Source organism: Myripristis murdjan, chromosome 21 (genome assembly GCF_902150065.1).
Source record: "Myripristis murdjan chromosome 21, fMyrMur1.1, whole genome shotgun sequence".
Taxonomy (NCBI): Eukaryota; Metazoa; Chordata; class Actinopteri; order Holocentriformes; family Holocentridae; genus Myripristis; species Myripristis murdjan.
Genome location: NC_044000.1, coordinates 21592501 through 21607290, shown reverse-complemented (window position 1 = coordinate 21607290; position 14790 = coordinate 21592501). Strand labels below are relative to the sequence as shown.

The window sequence follows — 14790 nt, the reverse complement described above, 5'->3', positions numbered from 1 at the left end:
CTTTATTAACCTTCATGCCTCCATTCATATTAATATACATGTATATGTTTGAACTTATTTTAATTTCACAGCTCCATCCATATGAAAAATACAGAGAAAAAGGCAAAACACTGACTGTATACTTAAACAACTCTTGGAGAAAAGAAAAACATAACGGAGAAGGACACCTGTTCTTGAACTTCTGAAAAATATTAGGATTAAAAATTTCTTTTGCAGACGCGGAATTCCATGAGCAGAATCTCCCTTTTGAAGCAATGCTGAGCAATATCACAATTTTTTTTTACGGTAAGAGTGAAAAGATCTGAATATATTTACAATACACTCACTTTACATAAATACAGGAACAACGATTACTGTACGTAATATCAGCAAACTGGAAACATAGGCATTGGCTCCACTACTTAAAATTCCAAAAGCAGGAAAAGAAACGCAGATGTTACACAGAAAAGTAAATAGATATTGAACTGATAGATCAGTATTCATTCACAAAGGAGTCACTCTACAGCTGGAATCCAGGCCACAGTATTTTCAGCAGAAGATTCCTCATTATCTTCAATGGAATTACTGTGTTGAATCTGAAACATCAAGAGGCCTTTATAACTCAGTTTTGTTCCCCTAAGAGGGAGTGACTTATTGCAAGCAAAGTAATAATGGGTAGTATAAACAGCCTGTGAAAAATGTCATGGGAGGATGCTGCATTTGAAACAATGGTATAAGGCTCAGTGCGAAAAGAAAGTTAAACATTAGAGGTCAGATTTGCATAATGGTGTCTGTGCTTCTCCAAAATGGTTTCTCATCTGAAAATGTATTAATTTGAGCACACGTGTTGAAATCGAAACTCTGCACAGAGCAGTTGGTATTACAAGTTTGTGATATGAGGCACTATTAATTGTTATTGCATAACTTTGACCCTGGTTACCGTTACAAAATTATGCTTTAAAATGAGGAAAGAGATGCTGGAGGGAAATACAATACACCCTGTCCTGTAGACACACTCATAGCCATCTTCAAGTCAAATTGAATTTTTTAAAAAATTGTTGGATTAAGGCATGCAAAGTCATATACTGAATACAAGAGTACATGGGTTGTTGATATGTGCTTGACCGATATAAATTTCTCATCCAGGTATGGCAAAGTATCAACACAGGGAATTGAGTACCTTGATATGGTCAATGTATATAAATTATGTGTTGATAGCAAACACTGGTTCAGCCTTGGGAAAGAATGATTTAAACATGAACTTAGTTAACCACAACCCAAAAGAGAAGCAAACTGTTACATAACATCACATATGATAATTTACAGGATGAATACCATTAGCCCCATTTCACTGTATATCAAATTAGATAAATTACAGTCTCTGAAAAAGACTTTACATGTATAAATGTATTTCCTGCATCTACTAATCAAAAGCCCTATTTTTCCAATGTATATACAGCCTGTAGAACTTGGTAATAAGTTTTTATCTTCACTATCACATATATTACAACATTTCAAAAGATCCTTTTTACAGAAAAAGAGTTATATGCAATCATGAAGTGCCCCTCAATCATAAAATGCTTTTACACAGTATATGGATGATAAAATATGATGATGATTATTTGTGTATAAATTGACATCTGAAATAAAAATAATTTGAAAATCATACTCATAAACAAACAAGGTGCTGATATGCTTTTTGCCAAAATGATAATACAACTGGGCTTAATGACATGTGCACAAATAATATACATAAATATGACAACATACATTACCATTCTTCATTATATCAAAGGGTGCAGACACTGGGTGCAGGTGTGGAGCTGACTCCCTGTATTTGGCTATACTTGCTGAAAGTGAGGATGTTGTGTTTAAGTGGCCGTGCATGAGTGTGTGTTTTGGGCATGTGTGTGTGTGTGTGTGTGTGTGCTTTTGTGGTTTCCATGGTGCTGTTATCAAAAAGGGTCACCATTTCCATTTACTGGCCTTAGTCCAAAAACTGCATTTGGCAGCAGTATCGTGTTATATGGGTTACTCTGGTACTGGGTTTATGTCTTAAGCCGTTACACAGCATAGGTGTTTAACAGGAGACCACAGGAAATACATAATGTGGGTTATTATGACTATAAAATCGATCATATTTTTATACTGTATTTTTTAATTAATGTATAGTGAGGTGCATTTGCAAGGATAAAGTGTTTCTATATGGCAATAACAGAGATGAAACCACTATAAAAAAAAAAAAAAAAGTTTTCAGAAATGTACTTGTGTGCAAAAGTGTGCAAAAGTATATATGCAAATGTGTGTATGTATTAATGTATGTATGTGATTCCTCAACATTACAGCATCTTCTATAACCAAATTCCAGATGAATCAGCAAACTTAACAAGTATTTGATCTGAGGTGAGAACATTTCAAGTGACTTTTTGTAGATGAGACCAACAAAAAAAAAAAAAAAAAAAAGAAAAAAAAAAGAAAAAGAAATTATAAGATGACTTGGAGTAACTCCCTATCTAAGGCTGTGCTGCTTACAGGTGCAAAGTAGACAGAAGCTTCAGACTAGAGACTTGTGCTGGAGCTACGAACCGATCGGTCGCAGAGGGAGATGAAGTGGCATACGGAGGTGGCACGACAAGAAACTTGTCCGTGATCGCCAACCCTCGCTGACATCAGCAAACAGAACAAAGAGGAGGTTGTTATACCTTCTCATCACCTTGTTCAGAATGTATTGCTCTTTTGTATTGTACATCAGAAACCACACTATCCCTGTAAACGCTGCAGCCGGGGGTCTTCAGTCGATGCTGTTGTACAAGACGGCAAATTCCTTTCACTGTCAAAACCAGCTGAGAAAATAGAGCTTAATACTAAAAGCAGATAGAATGGGAAAGAATTAGAGCTTGAGTCTGTAAGGTGCCTCTGTGTTTTTCACATACTGGATATGTTCACTGATTGTTTCAAAGTTCATTGTACATGAAGGGTTGATTTTTTTTTTTTTCTTCTGAGTTAAACATAATCAAAGCAGGCATTAAAAAAGCAAGATACAATAAACAAACAAAAAAAAAAAGTTGTCATACTGAAATTATATTTACCCTATAAGATTGCACTTTACTGATTGCTAATCACAGCACAAAATGCACCAAATATATATATTTTTTTTACTTTTAAAGAAAATGCTTTCAATAGGCTCAACATGAAGGATAGCACTGATGAGAGCTGGGGTCTAGCCAACCCTGTGAGTGGATTACAAATGGTATATTTCGTTGCTGGTGTGGTGGTATGCATGTTGAGTTTTCTCTGAAATGAAACCAACCAAATATAAGAAGCAGGCCTGTATCTTGTGTTATGAGTGGATGTGTTTATGTGTTGTGGTTGCTGATGCTCTATTCTGGTTGTGGCTATATGATTCATTCTCATTTGTTGGGTTGCTGGCCTTGGGATAGGTGAAATTCCAGCCCTCTTTTAGCCTCTATATCACTGGCTTATCAGGTGCCTTCCGTATACAAGCAGGCTCCAGCATGCAAAAGAAACCATCCTTGGGGAGATGGCGCCCTCTGCTGGTCACGACTCAGAGTCACAGGGAGGCAGCGCTCTGGCAGGGGACGGTGCAACAATACTGCCTGTGGCTCAAACTAAGCCCAAGTCCATTCCTGTGGTCCAACCCAGGCTTACATTTTGGCCTGGCTCAAAAAGAGCACAGCACACACAGCAAATCCAATCCATACACTGGGGTCTTTCACATTATGAATGCCTGAAAAGCAGCCATTTGAACAATAATCAAAAGAAGGATACCTAGAAGAAACAGTTGCGATTGCATTATTTTTTCTTTTTTTTTTTTCTATTTTTGTCCAAATGAAGAGTACGAGTCCATCTTAAAAATCTAAGTGAAACATTTAGCAACAGTGCTGTAAAAGACAGATCTCCATTATACTCCATACAACAACGACAATAAAAGATCCTGCCGTCTCTTCCTTCCAACCCCGTGAGCATCCAGAAGTGACCCTGTTTTGTGCTCAATAAGCTCTGTGCACCTCTCCCTCCTCTCTCATTGCAACAGATGAGAGTGTGTGTGGGTGTGTGTAATGTGTGCATGTATGTGCTTGTGTGTATGTGTGTGTGAGTGTGTGTGTATGTGTGTGTGTGTCCAGGCCAGCTGAACCACATTCAGAGGGAGACCCTGCTCCCCCGGCTGCCTGTGTATATGTATGTCTATTCCATCTGTGTGTTCCATCTCTCTTTCTCTCTCTCTCTCTCTCTTTCCCTTCGTCCGGTTCAGACCAGCATGTGTCTCCGCCGATGCAGGGCCAAGTGGTCGGACCTGGAGAAACTGCGGTCACAGTCTGCACACTTGAAGGGTTTGACCCCCGTGTGTTTCCTGTAATGCCGTGTCAGCTCGTCAGAACGGGCAAACTTCCACGTGCAGCCGTCCCAGGTGCATTTGTATGGCTTTTCCCCTGCAGAGGAACACACAAAATTATCAGTGGCATTTCAGTGCTGTCACTTTCACTAGCAGGTTTACTTGAATGGAGTAACTTGGCCATTCTCTGGTTAAGGTCTTACAGTTTTTTCCAATCGCTTTACCTCCTCTGTCAACTCAGAAACCATGGTATCAAAACAGTTAATCCATAGGCCTAATGAGAGGCGCTCTTCCCAAAATAACACATTTTGTTTGCAAAAGGCTCTTACCGTGGCAAAACATTTCAAACATGCAGCAAAAGCACATTTTGTCACCGCCCAACACAACTTGCAGTCAAGCGAGTTAATCCAGCCACGCACTCACTTCATACTCAACACCAAAATGCAACATACCCTTTTCAGTGTGAGCAGGTTCAACCTTACTTTTTCCTGTGTGTACTGCAGTCATTTTTTTTTTGGACAATTTACATAGTTACATATTGTGAAGCAAGTAGCAAAAGCCAATTTTAGATTCCTTCCTTTTTAGATTCCTTCAATCAGCTCTACTGTACTGTAACACAGCTGACAGCAGAATACAAAATACAGCTATCAGTTTGAACAAGGTTCTCCTGTGTGCTACACATTCAAATGTGAACTTATAGTAAAGAATTGCATCCAAACTTAGAAAGACTCTGAAGTGAAAATTTACTGTATTGATGGCAAAAATTGAAATACTGTAATTCACATACAGTATTACACAGAAAAACTCAAAGGATTTGAGAATACAGAATACAATTTATAGGCCCCTTTTCTGTAGGTGCATACTGATTGATTGGTGAATGGTGATTTGTGGAGAGGGTAGTGATGCAGGTGCACTAGTGATTTCACAGTGATGCAGGTCATTTCTATCAGCTGTGAGCAGATGTTTTGCTTTTGACTACCGTAGTGAAGTCAATGGAGTCAGGGCCATGTAAATGACACATGAGAGAAGTGTTGTGCAAAAGAGCCTGAAACATGTGTGAATCCAATGAAAAGGTATGAACCCATTTGCAAAAGAAAACTTCTGCTGTGGTTTGGAGGTGAAGATGACGACAAAGTGGATCCCAGTTTCATTATACTGGAAAAAGCGATTGAAAAAAACTGTATTCTGGGTTAAACGTTGTGGCTCTGTGACTGAGTATCCCCTTTGTTATACAGTCAGTAGCCCCACTGCCAGACGTTTCTTCTGTTTTACCCTTGTTGTCACTTTTATGTTCTTTTATTTTGTATTTGTATTTTTTGGCAGACCTTTTAATGACCAAATCTGACTTTATTTCACTCTTTCCATTTTGTTTTATGGCTCACATTGTATTATTTTACTTTTCCTTGTCTCACTTAGTCTGTTTAATGTATTGTTTGATGCACTTGGCTCAAGTTTTTTCGGTTTGTTTCACTTTCATAGTTTCCGACTGTATTTTATTTGACGTATTTTGTCTTCTCCCATTTTATTTTTATCTTTGAAACACTTTGTAAAATTGCTAAAATAAGAGCCAGACTAATAAAGTTATTATTATTAGCAGTAAACCAGTACAGCAACTGACAACAGACAAAAAACAGTCCACCCCTACAAGATATGTAAAGGCTTGTCCACCGGTTATCCCTCTCTCTTTGGCTGAACAAAAGTACCTGTCATTTACTTTAAACACACAGGTAAGAAATGGTGACTCCAGAAGTAATAAGCTACCTCTGATCTTCTTGGCATGCCTCACAAATGACTTCAGGGCACAGGCTATTATACTTTTCTGACTTTTTTCACCCAAGCTCTACAAACAATTTAAGATATTTCATCTGCAGAAACTCTCACCGTTATGCTGTGGCCTCTGTTCTTTGATCAGTTAATTCGTATGCACTGATTAACTGGATACTGAAAGTTACTCTATACCCTGCAAATCTGGGGAGGTAACGCTCCTCTATTTTGCTCTCCCTGAGGTATCTTCCTGTTTTTTTCTCACCATTAAAAGGATTTTTTCCTTTATCTGATGTGAGGGTCTAAGGACAAAAGATGTTGTGTTGCTGTAAAGCCCCTTAAGGCAAATCTGTAATTTATGATACTGAGCTATACAAATAAAACTGACCTGGTTTGACATCTGTTCATCTTTGTGTACAATATACAGCATTTATTGGCTATACTGGTTCTGGTTTTGAACAGGACTGATTTGCTCTGGTCTCTGGTTGGACTTTGTCTTGATTCAAACTAAATTGGACTTAGAAGTTACTAAAAAGTCTTAGAAGTTACTCTGTGTTATCCAGTATGATTTGCATATGTCATCATACGTTGTCAAAACCAGGATTAACCCTATAAAGCCTGAACTATGACAGAATTGGCAGAAAATTCCAATTTTTTGAAACTGAACTTTATTTAGTCCTATAACAAAATCTAAAAAAAAATGTTATTATACAATCTTTCTGTTGTATGATATATGATATGTACTTGAAGTGCCAATGGTATGGTCCAGGGTGAACAGGGGAAGTGTTCAAAGTATTTTGGTCAAGTATTGATTAAAGTGAAAATGGAAAACGGAATTGAAATAGTTATAATTATAGGGTTAAGAAAATTTAAGGGGAATTTTCTGTGCATGATGATGTAGCCACGGTTGGACCTACCCAATCAGATGATGTTGTAGAATTAAATCACAGAATACAAAACACACAAGCTGAGCCCCACTGACCTGTATGCGTCCTCCGGTGTGCTTTTAGATGGGAGCTCTTGGTGTACACTTTATTGCAGCCTTCAAAGTCACACCTGTGGATTCGTCGCTTTTTGGAGTCTGGAGACTCTGACCTCCTGGGGCGCCGTATGCTGTCAATACTGAACGGGGACATGGAGCTGCAAAAGCAAAACAAAAACCAAAATGAAACATTGGCTTGCTGTGAATACGGCTTTGTCCCATTGTCATCAAATCCTCTTAAACATAGAACTGGGAAAAGCCTCATACTCAGTCCTGAAATCTTGTGTTTCTCAAAACAATCCTGATCAACTTGTTTCCAGGATTTTCTTGAATCAAGTGTCATTTTCTTGATACTTGATCTGCCTCACTCTGCCATGGACATATTGTACTCCCCAAACACTGAAATTAGTGAAAATGCATTGGGGAAAAAATGGAATTATCTCATCCCACTAGAGGATTTTCTCACAAAAAAAAAAACACAAGATTTTAAGATATTTAAACAATTACTGTCCAGCTTACTTGTAATAGAAGTCCATGGAGGTGGTTGGCTTACAAGAAAAAATCAGGGGCACTCTGATTAGGCTGTAAATTAAAAATTCTTCATTAATTAAAAATTCTTTATTAAATCTTCGTCAGTCTTTGCCAGGGTCCACCACAGACTTCCATTACAAGTAAGCTAGACAATCGCTGTTTACTTATATTGCCCATTTGCCCTATCCCCAAAGAGCTCCTGATTTTTTTTCTTCGAACTTTCACTATTGTTCTCGAGCACATTTTTTCTTCACAAGATTTTAAGATGAAATATGACACTATGTAAAGGAGAAAAGGACTGAATGACAGTGTAGACAATTACCATGTTAGTGAAAGATTGCAAAGGCACGGTGATGCCAGTAGGTGGCGGTGCAGCACTGCATTAGAACTGCATTACAGTCTAACTACAGTTTACCTGCTGGAGAAACAGATGAAGCAAGAAGATCACTCTTCTTATCGCTCCCATACTTCCATCAGTCAGTGGACCAAAGTGCCATATTTCTCAGAGTGGTTCAATGAAGTTAATGGCTGCTGAGTTATTTGTATCATCAGTAAAATTTGCCATGACATTTCCTCGCCGATAAGTAATCAATACGACTGTACATGACACAATTTGTCACTGTTTACAATGTAGCCCCACAGGAAAGTGGTTTTGTGTGTGTGTGTGTGTGTGTGTGTGTGTGTGTGTGTGTGTGTGTGTGTGTGTGTCTTTGCACATGTGAGAAGACTGTATTGACAAGGCTCTGTTTGTGAGTGTGTTTGCCGTGTATTATTCGATTTTTGGTAAATCTTCTCATCTTGGGTGTGTGTTGCTTGCTCTCTAAATATAATGCTGTAGCAAACACAAACACTCGTGTCTGTGTTCACACTCTCACACACACACACACACACACACACATACACACACTTGCACGTGAGCACGCACATGAAACGGAAAAAAAAAGAGGGTGGAGTAACGGGTTGGGGTAAACTGTCAACAGATCCACGTCTCACCATTAATGACGGTCAACTATAAAAACGCCTTGAACATCTTTGAAGCAGCGATAAACATTGTTGCACGCAAGAGCAAGCAAGAGGAAAATGCAGCAGAAATAGAAAGTGAGAACATCTCTGTTTACTAGGAGTGCAGAGGAGGGAGGAGCAATATCTATGGGACATATTTAAGGGGGCTCTGTCAGGGGTGGAAGAGAGGAACTGTTTTTCTTTCAGGGAGTCTCTGCTGTGGATATTGAGAAACAGGTAGGGGATGGAGGGGGGAAAAGGGTAAGGAGGGAGAGAGAGGAACGGCTTCGCTTGTGTTAGAGGGATTTGAAAGAGGAGCATGCGTTGCCAGACAGGCCCTCCAGTGAACTGTCTCCACCACACACAGCCCACTTCCTGTCTCTGCACCGAAGCACAGTCTCTCAGGCATACACACAGAGAGAGAGAGAGAGGGAGAGAGAGAGAGAGAGAGAGAGAGAGACATATACACACATTCTTGATACATACACAGGCTACACAAATACACAGAAATACAGAAAACGCACACATACGTACAGATCACCTGTTGCTTTTGGCTTACTGCCAATCTGAAGCTGTACAGGAAATGAGCGCATGGGTCAGATATGAAGTGAACTCCAACTCCCCTCGCATCTCTCTCTCTCTCTCTCTCTCTCTCTCTCTCTCCCTCTCTCTCACTCTGTCTCACTCTCTCTTGCTGTCTCTCTTTCTCTGTCTAAGTTGAAAAAAAATATCACACAGAAGCACAACGTTCAAAACTGAACCTTGAGACAAAGGGGTGTATTCATAAGGCTAAGGAAAATGGCAAGGTTTCATCCAAAATGAATGATGAGATTACTGGGCCATCTAATAATCTCACAGTCTGAGAAGATAGAGTAGAGTGAGTCTAAGGTATGTGTGTGTGTGTGTGTGTGTGTGTGTGTGTGTGTGTGTGTGTGTGTGTGTGTGTGTCCAGGGGAGTGAGGAGGAGCGGCAGGATTTACAGTGGAAACACTCTGAGCTCAGACATCCAGGAGAAGAGGCGGATGTTTACATTCTGACTTCATCCATGAAGTGATTCCATGATTATGATATAATTTAGGAAGGCCTGAATGAGACAGCCCCTAAAACAAATGATGAACAACGGCTCCCGATTCATCATAAATTAATCCACTTAATATGAGTCAATTGCTTTGTCTCTGCTGTGGATCATTCGCTTGTCAGCGCTATCTCAGCTTAAAAGCCCAGTGACGACTTTTGAGCTCATCAATTTGGGGTATACACGGAAATTTCAAAAGGTGGGACACGCTGATGAATAATAATGTCCTGTCTTTAATGAAATACAGATGCACCAGTGCTAACAAACGATAGAAAAGTAAACAGCTGCGGCTTCAAAATCTATTCCTCTTGTAAGATAAGATTGAAATCTTCATGATCCCCATGGAAAAATTAGGCCGTTACAGCACTAAAAGTAATAGGATTCAGCAGTTTGGAAAAACACAAATGGAGCATAAACACAGAAACTAGAAATATCAACAGTAAAATGAATAAAGCCAACAAACAATACAATTGAATATAGAATTATTTAAATATAAGCATCTTATGATTTCAACACATGGTAGACTGGATGGATAAGGAGGTTGGATTCACTCACAGATTACATTACTTACTTTTAATAAATAAGTATTGTATACATATAAATATAAGAGTATATAAATATTATTATGAAAATGTTATATTTAGGGGTCATGCTGTCAGTCACGAGACTTGCTGAACAATTTGCTCAATTAATTTGCCAATGAGAAAGTCTCTGCTCCCGCTGAAGATGGGCTCTTTCACACCACCAGGCCCCTGCGATGTGAATAGTAGGCGTTGTGTGAGAAATGATGCGGCGATCTTTCTCATGTGACCCCAGGGGCAAATAAACGCTACCTTGAACCCTGTGTCACCCTGGCATCCCGACTGTGTGAATGTGTCTGTTTGTGTCTCCCAAAAGCAGCAGAGAGAAATAGGAAGTACAGCTGAGAAGGATTTCAAACAGAGCTGACCTCTGTTTTGGTTCCTTTGTTTCCCCTTTTTTTTTTTTTCCGTCCTCATCCGCTGTCCATGAGCATGTGTGGGTGTGTGTGGGTGTGTGTGTGTGTGTGAGAGAGAGTTAGAGAGAGAGAGAGAGAGAGGGAGAGAGAGAGAGGGAGTCACCTGTAACAGGGGTTTTCCACGGGACAAACATTGTATTGCACATTCTTCTAACTTCTCATAGGAAATGGGGTCACAACAACACACTGTTTAAACACAGCAACAACACCGCAAGTTTCTTATCGTGGTCCAAATAGTGGAATTATCAAGAAAACAGGAAAGAAAAAGTGTGCGGTGTGTGAGTGTGTGTGTGCGTGCATGTGTGTATGTGCATTTCTATGCGTGTGTGTCTGTGTGTGTGCACTGGAAGAGTGCCCATCGGGCATTCCTGTACCTGGGCGAGGATACTCCCCCCCTCGCGTGACCCCCCCACTCCCTCCACCTGCTCTGCTCCATGGCCCCCAGGTCCTTGGGGACCAGCCAGACCTCAGCACACACACACACACACACACACACACACACACTCCATCTCTCCCTCTCTCTCTCTTCCTCCCTCCTTCATTTGCTCTCTCCCACAATAGCCCATCCACTGGTCCCCAAGGGAAACGCATGAATATGGAGGAGGCTGCCCAAGAAGCACATGACATACACTCTCACTCTCTCTCTTTCTCCATCTCTCTCTCCCTCTCTCTCTCTCTTTCTCTCCCTCCATTTCACTCATTTATTTATGTGTGGATACCTGGACTGTGAGCTGCAGGCACTCCCATCCTCCGCCCATACACTCCACTGACAGCAGTGCGCCTAATGCTATTTGGATTCTCTGGAAGTCTGCTTGCGTAAACATGAACAACAAAGTACACAAAACTGTTATTTACCTTCAAAACAATGAATACTGTTAGGTAAAGGAATATAGGAAGCCCGATTCAGGATCAATATGTGTTTCAATTTAGCGCCAACGGCTTCTGTTTCAGTGCAAATGCCCATTCAGTGCATGTGTTGAGTCAATACAGAATGCACATTCCTCCTTTGTGTGGCCAAACCAGCATGTAACTCAAGAAGACTACAGACTGCTTTGTTTTTCGCAGACAAACATGCAAGTCTGTGTTCCTGTTGACAATGGCTGACCTCCTTCTGCAACCAGCTGTTCCGTCCACTGTGAAGAAACACGTGCATGCATACAGCAGACACACGCACATATACACACACACACAAGGATTAATACATACAGACATGCACACATACTTTCTCACATGTGCACAGCCACACATAGTCACACACATGCACAGGTGCACACACAGTGCACAGTTTCCTCACAGCACAGTCTGCATTTTGCACACACAGAAGTGAGTGTGTGGGCAGGCCCTGGCAGGGCATTGCTAAGCCTGGCTGGTGATTTATCTCCATAGTGAAAGCTTGGGCAGTGAAAGGTTGGGTCCTGCCAACCTCTGTTCTCCTCTGACCACCCAGTGCCCACGTGTGGCACTCAGGGGCACGCCTGTCCCTTTCAATAACCTGCACCGAAACCTGAGTCCTCCAGTGTGTATTTGTGTGTGTGTGTGTGTGTTTGTATGTGAGTGTGTGAGCCTTCCCCTGAACCACAACAACCTCTGCTTCTACCGTTCAACAAGCATGTCTCAAATGCTGTCGTTTTGGCCACAATGTGTTGCAAAATGCCAAACACACCAGACATACAATACCAATTGTACCCTAACTATTACAGTATGTTTTCACACAGCCATGAACCCATTTTGATGCATAAACAAACAATGAACTTGTACACAATTTCATCCCAGAAGGCAGGACCACGACCACCAAAACATACCCAGACAGAAATCTACCATGTGAACATATTATATGTCCCTATACCAGAGAAATGTTGTCATATATGTGACATATATACTGCTTTGTATATGTGTGTGTATACATATATGTGTGTGTGTGTGTGTGTGTGTGTGTGTGTGTGTGTGTGTGTGTATACAGTCAAACATATAGACCCCCACCCCAGATAAAGTCATATATGTGGAACCCATATATGTTGAACATATATGTGTAACTTGTATAATTGTATATATGATCATTTATTTGCATCAATAGATATGACAGTGGTGGCTGGTGACTCAATAAAGAATGTATCTGTATATGTTAGACACATCTTCATATAAGAAAATGTGCCAAATTCAAATGCATTTCATATTTAGGCATTTAATATGGACGTATATGCCATATATGGAAATCCCCGACATGTACATGTGTTCATTTCCGTATGGGATATCCAGTTAATAAGGGTTGCTCCCGTTGCTATTGTTCGACCCAGCCTTGTTAATAGTGGTACATCATTAGCAGGAGTCTCACACACAACCAGAGCCCTGGAATAGTTTCCTAGCTGTTAGTCTAAACAATAGTCCTGTGGGCATTAACTTGAGTCTGGCCAGGCTGCTAGTTATGACTGTTCTGGGTTTATGGGCAGCAGGGGAGCAGGGCAGGGCCGAGCCAAGCTTTTCTCTTTGGCGTTCCTGCTTCTGATCGGGATGCTGTAAGCCTCTCCATCCACTGGAGAGGGAGGCTCCGAGTTGTTTCATTCAACACAGATGGACCAGCACCACAGGAGCTGTGTGTCGGTAGACCGACCAAGGCATAGAGTATGTTTGAGCCATATGCACTACGGCACACAGATGCACGCCTGCATAGATACATCCTAATGTGCGAGAACAGTTACAAGGAGGCACACACGTACCATAGTCATTTTACACTGCATTTTCTATTTTAATCATGTAGCTTTTGCGTTCAGACAGAATACAATAGTAGAGTAAGCTCAAAGTCATCATCATTTAGCCTCATATTTAATCTTAAAATCTTCCATTTTTTTTCTTAAAAGAAATGGAAAAAAATCTGCCAGTGGGATGAGATGATTCCACCTATTTCCAAAGCAGTTTCACCTCTTTAGGGAAAATTTCGAGGAACATGTTGAAACAAGGCAGAATAAGGCAGATCAGTCCGGTCGCATCAAGAGAAATACTCTCAACTCAAGAAAAGTCTGGAATCAGGTTGATTAGCATTGCAAACAAGTGGGACTATCTCATCCTACTGGCAGATTTTTTCCATGTATTTTAAGTAAAATAAGATTTTAAAACTGAATATGAGATAAAACAATTTTCTAAGATGGAGACTTTTGCAGTGCAGTGTTCTAAATCATCAAAATTACACACAATCAGCAGTGCAAGGGGTCAGGGCGATAGTGTCCAGACAATATTCCTGCAACCACAGACTGATAGAGGCAGCAGATGAGGCAACAGACAGAGGAAGTTTGATTTTTAGAGCAACAGGGTCAGCAGAGGCAAAGAATTCAATGTGGAGAAAATACTTTATCGAGTCAGATGCTTTTAGAAAAGTTGAATTTTCAGCCTTGACTGAAAGGTGGGACCAGCAACATTCAGCTTCAAACACACACACACGCACACACACACACACACACACACACACACACACACACACACAGACCAAATGACTACTGTATGCTACTCACTCTTGTACGGCGCGGGCTATAGACAGCGCAGTGGAGCCAGTCTCATTAACACTGTCCAAGGTCACGTTTGGCAGGTCGTCGTCATCGCTGTCACTTTTGATCTGCCTTGGCGACAGGCCGTTGGGGTCTGTGTGCGCTGCGAGGACGGGACACACACACACACACACACGGGAGTCAGACACATGATACTGGAACCAACACTGGAAACTTATATGATGAGGCATATCACATTGTGTGTGCTGGAAAGTGTTTCCAGTTGTACTGAGGTTATCACCTTCATATGATGTCTTTTCGCCCATCTGTTTATCACTCTCCCACAGCTATTAAAACAATTACACTGACTATTTACTTGACATGGTTACTGGTTTATTTTCAGCGTCTTCATATGTTCCTTAATGGTAGTCCTTTATATAGATTTGGTATGTGTGTGTGTGTGTGTGTGTGTCCGTGTTTGTGTGAGTGTGTGTGTGTCTGTTGAGGAGACTGATTCAGTGAAGACCCTGCAGGCATTTCCAGTCAGGAGCTGTCAATCAAACAGAGCTCTCAACCTTAGGGCAGGACAGCCTGTGGGCCAGGCATGAAACTGTGCCCAGTAGTCACACA

The 14790-nt window shown here is 40.8% G+C and overlaps 1 protein-coding gene across 1 annotated transcript in view; it reads right to left on the bottom strand.

Annotated features, from left to right (window-relative positions):
* Positions 1 to 3817: 3817 nt before the first annotated feature.
* klf12b (Kruppel like factor 12b) overlaps positions 3818 to 14790 on the bottom strand; it is a 36047-nt gene continuing 25074 nt past the window's right edge. Inside the window, exons 4-6 of the mRNA XM_030080668.1 lie at positions 14188 to 14323; positions 7080 to 7237; positions 3818 to 4430 (exon numbers count right to left, since the gene is read on the bottom strand). Coding sequence (XP_029936528.1) covers positions 4249 to 4430; positions 7080 to 7237; positions 14188 to 14323 — 476 coding nt within the window. The 3' untranslated portion in view covers positions 3818 to 4248. The remainder of the gene's footprint in view (positions 4431 to 7079; positions 7238 to 14187; positions 14324 to 14790) is intronic.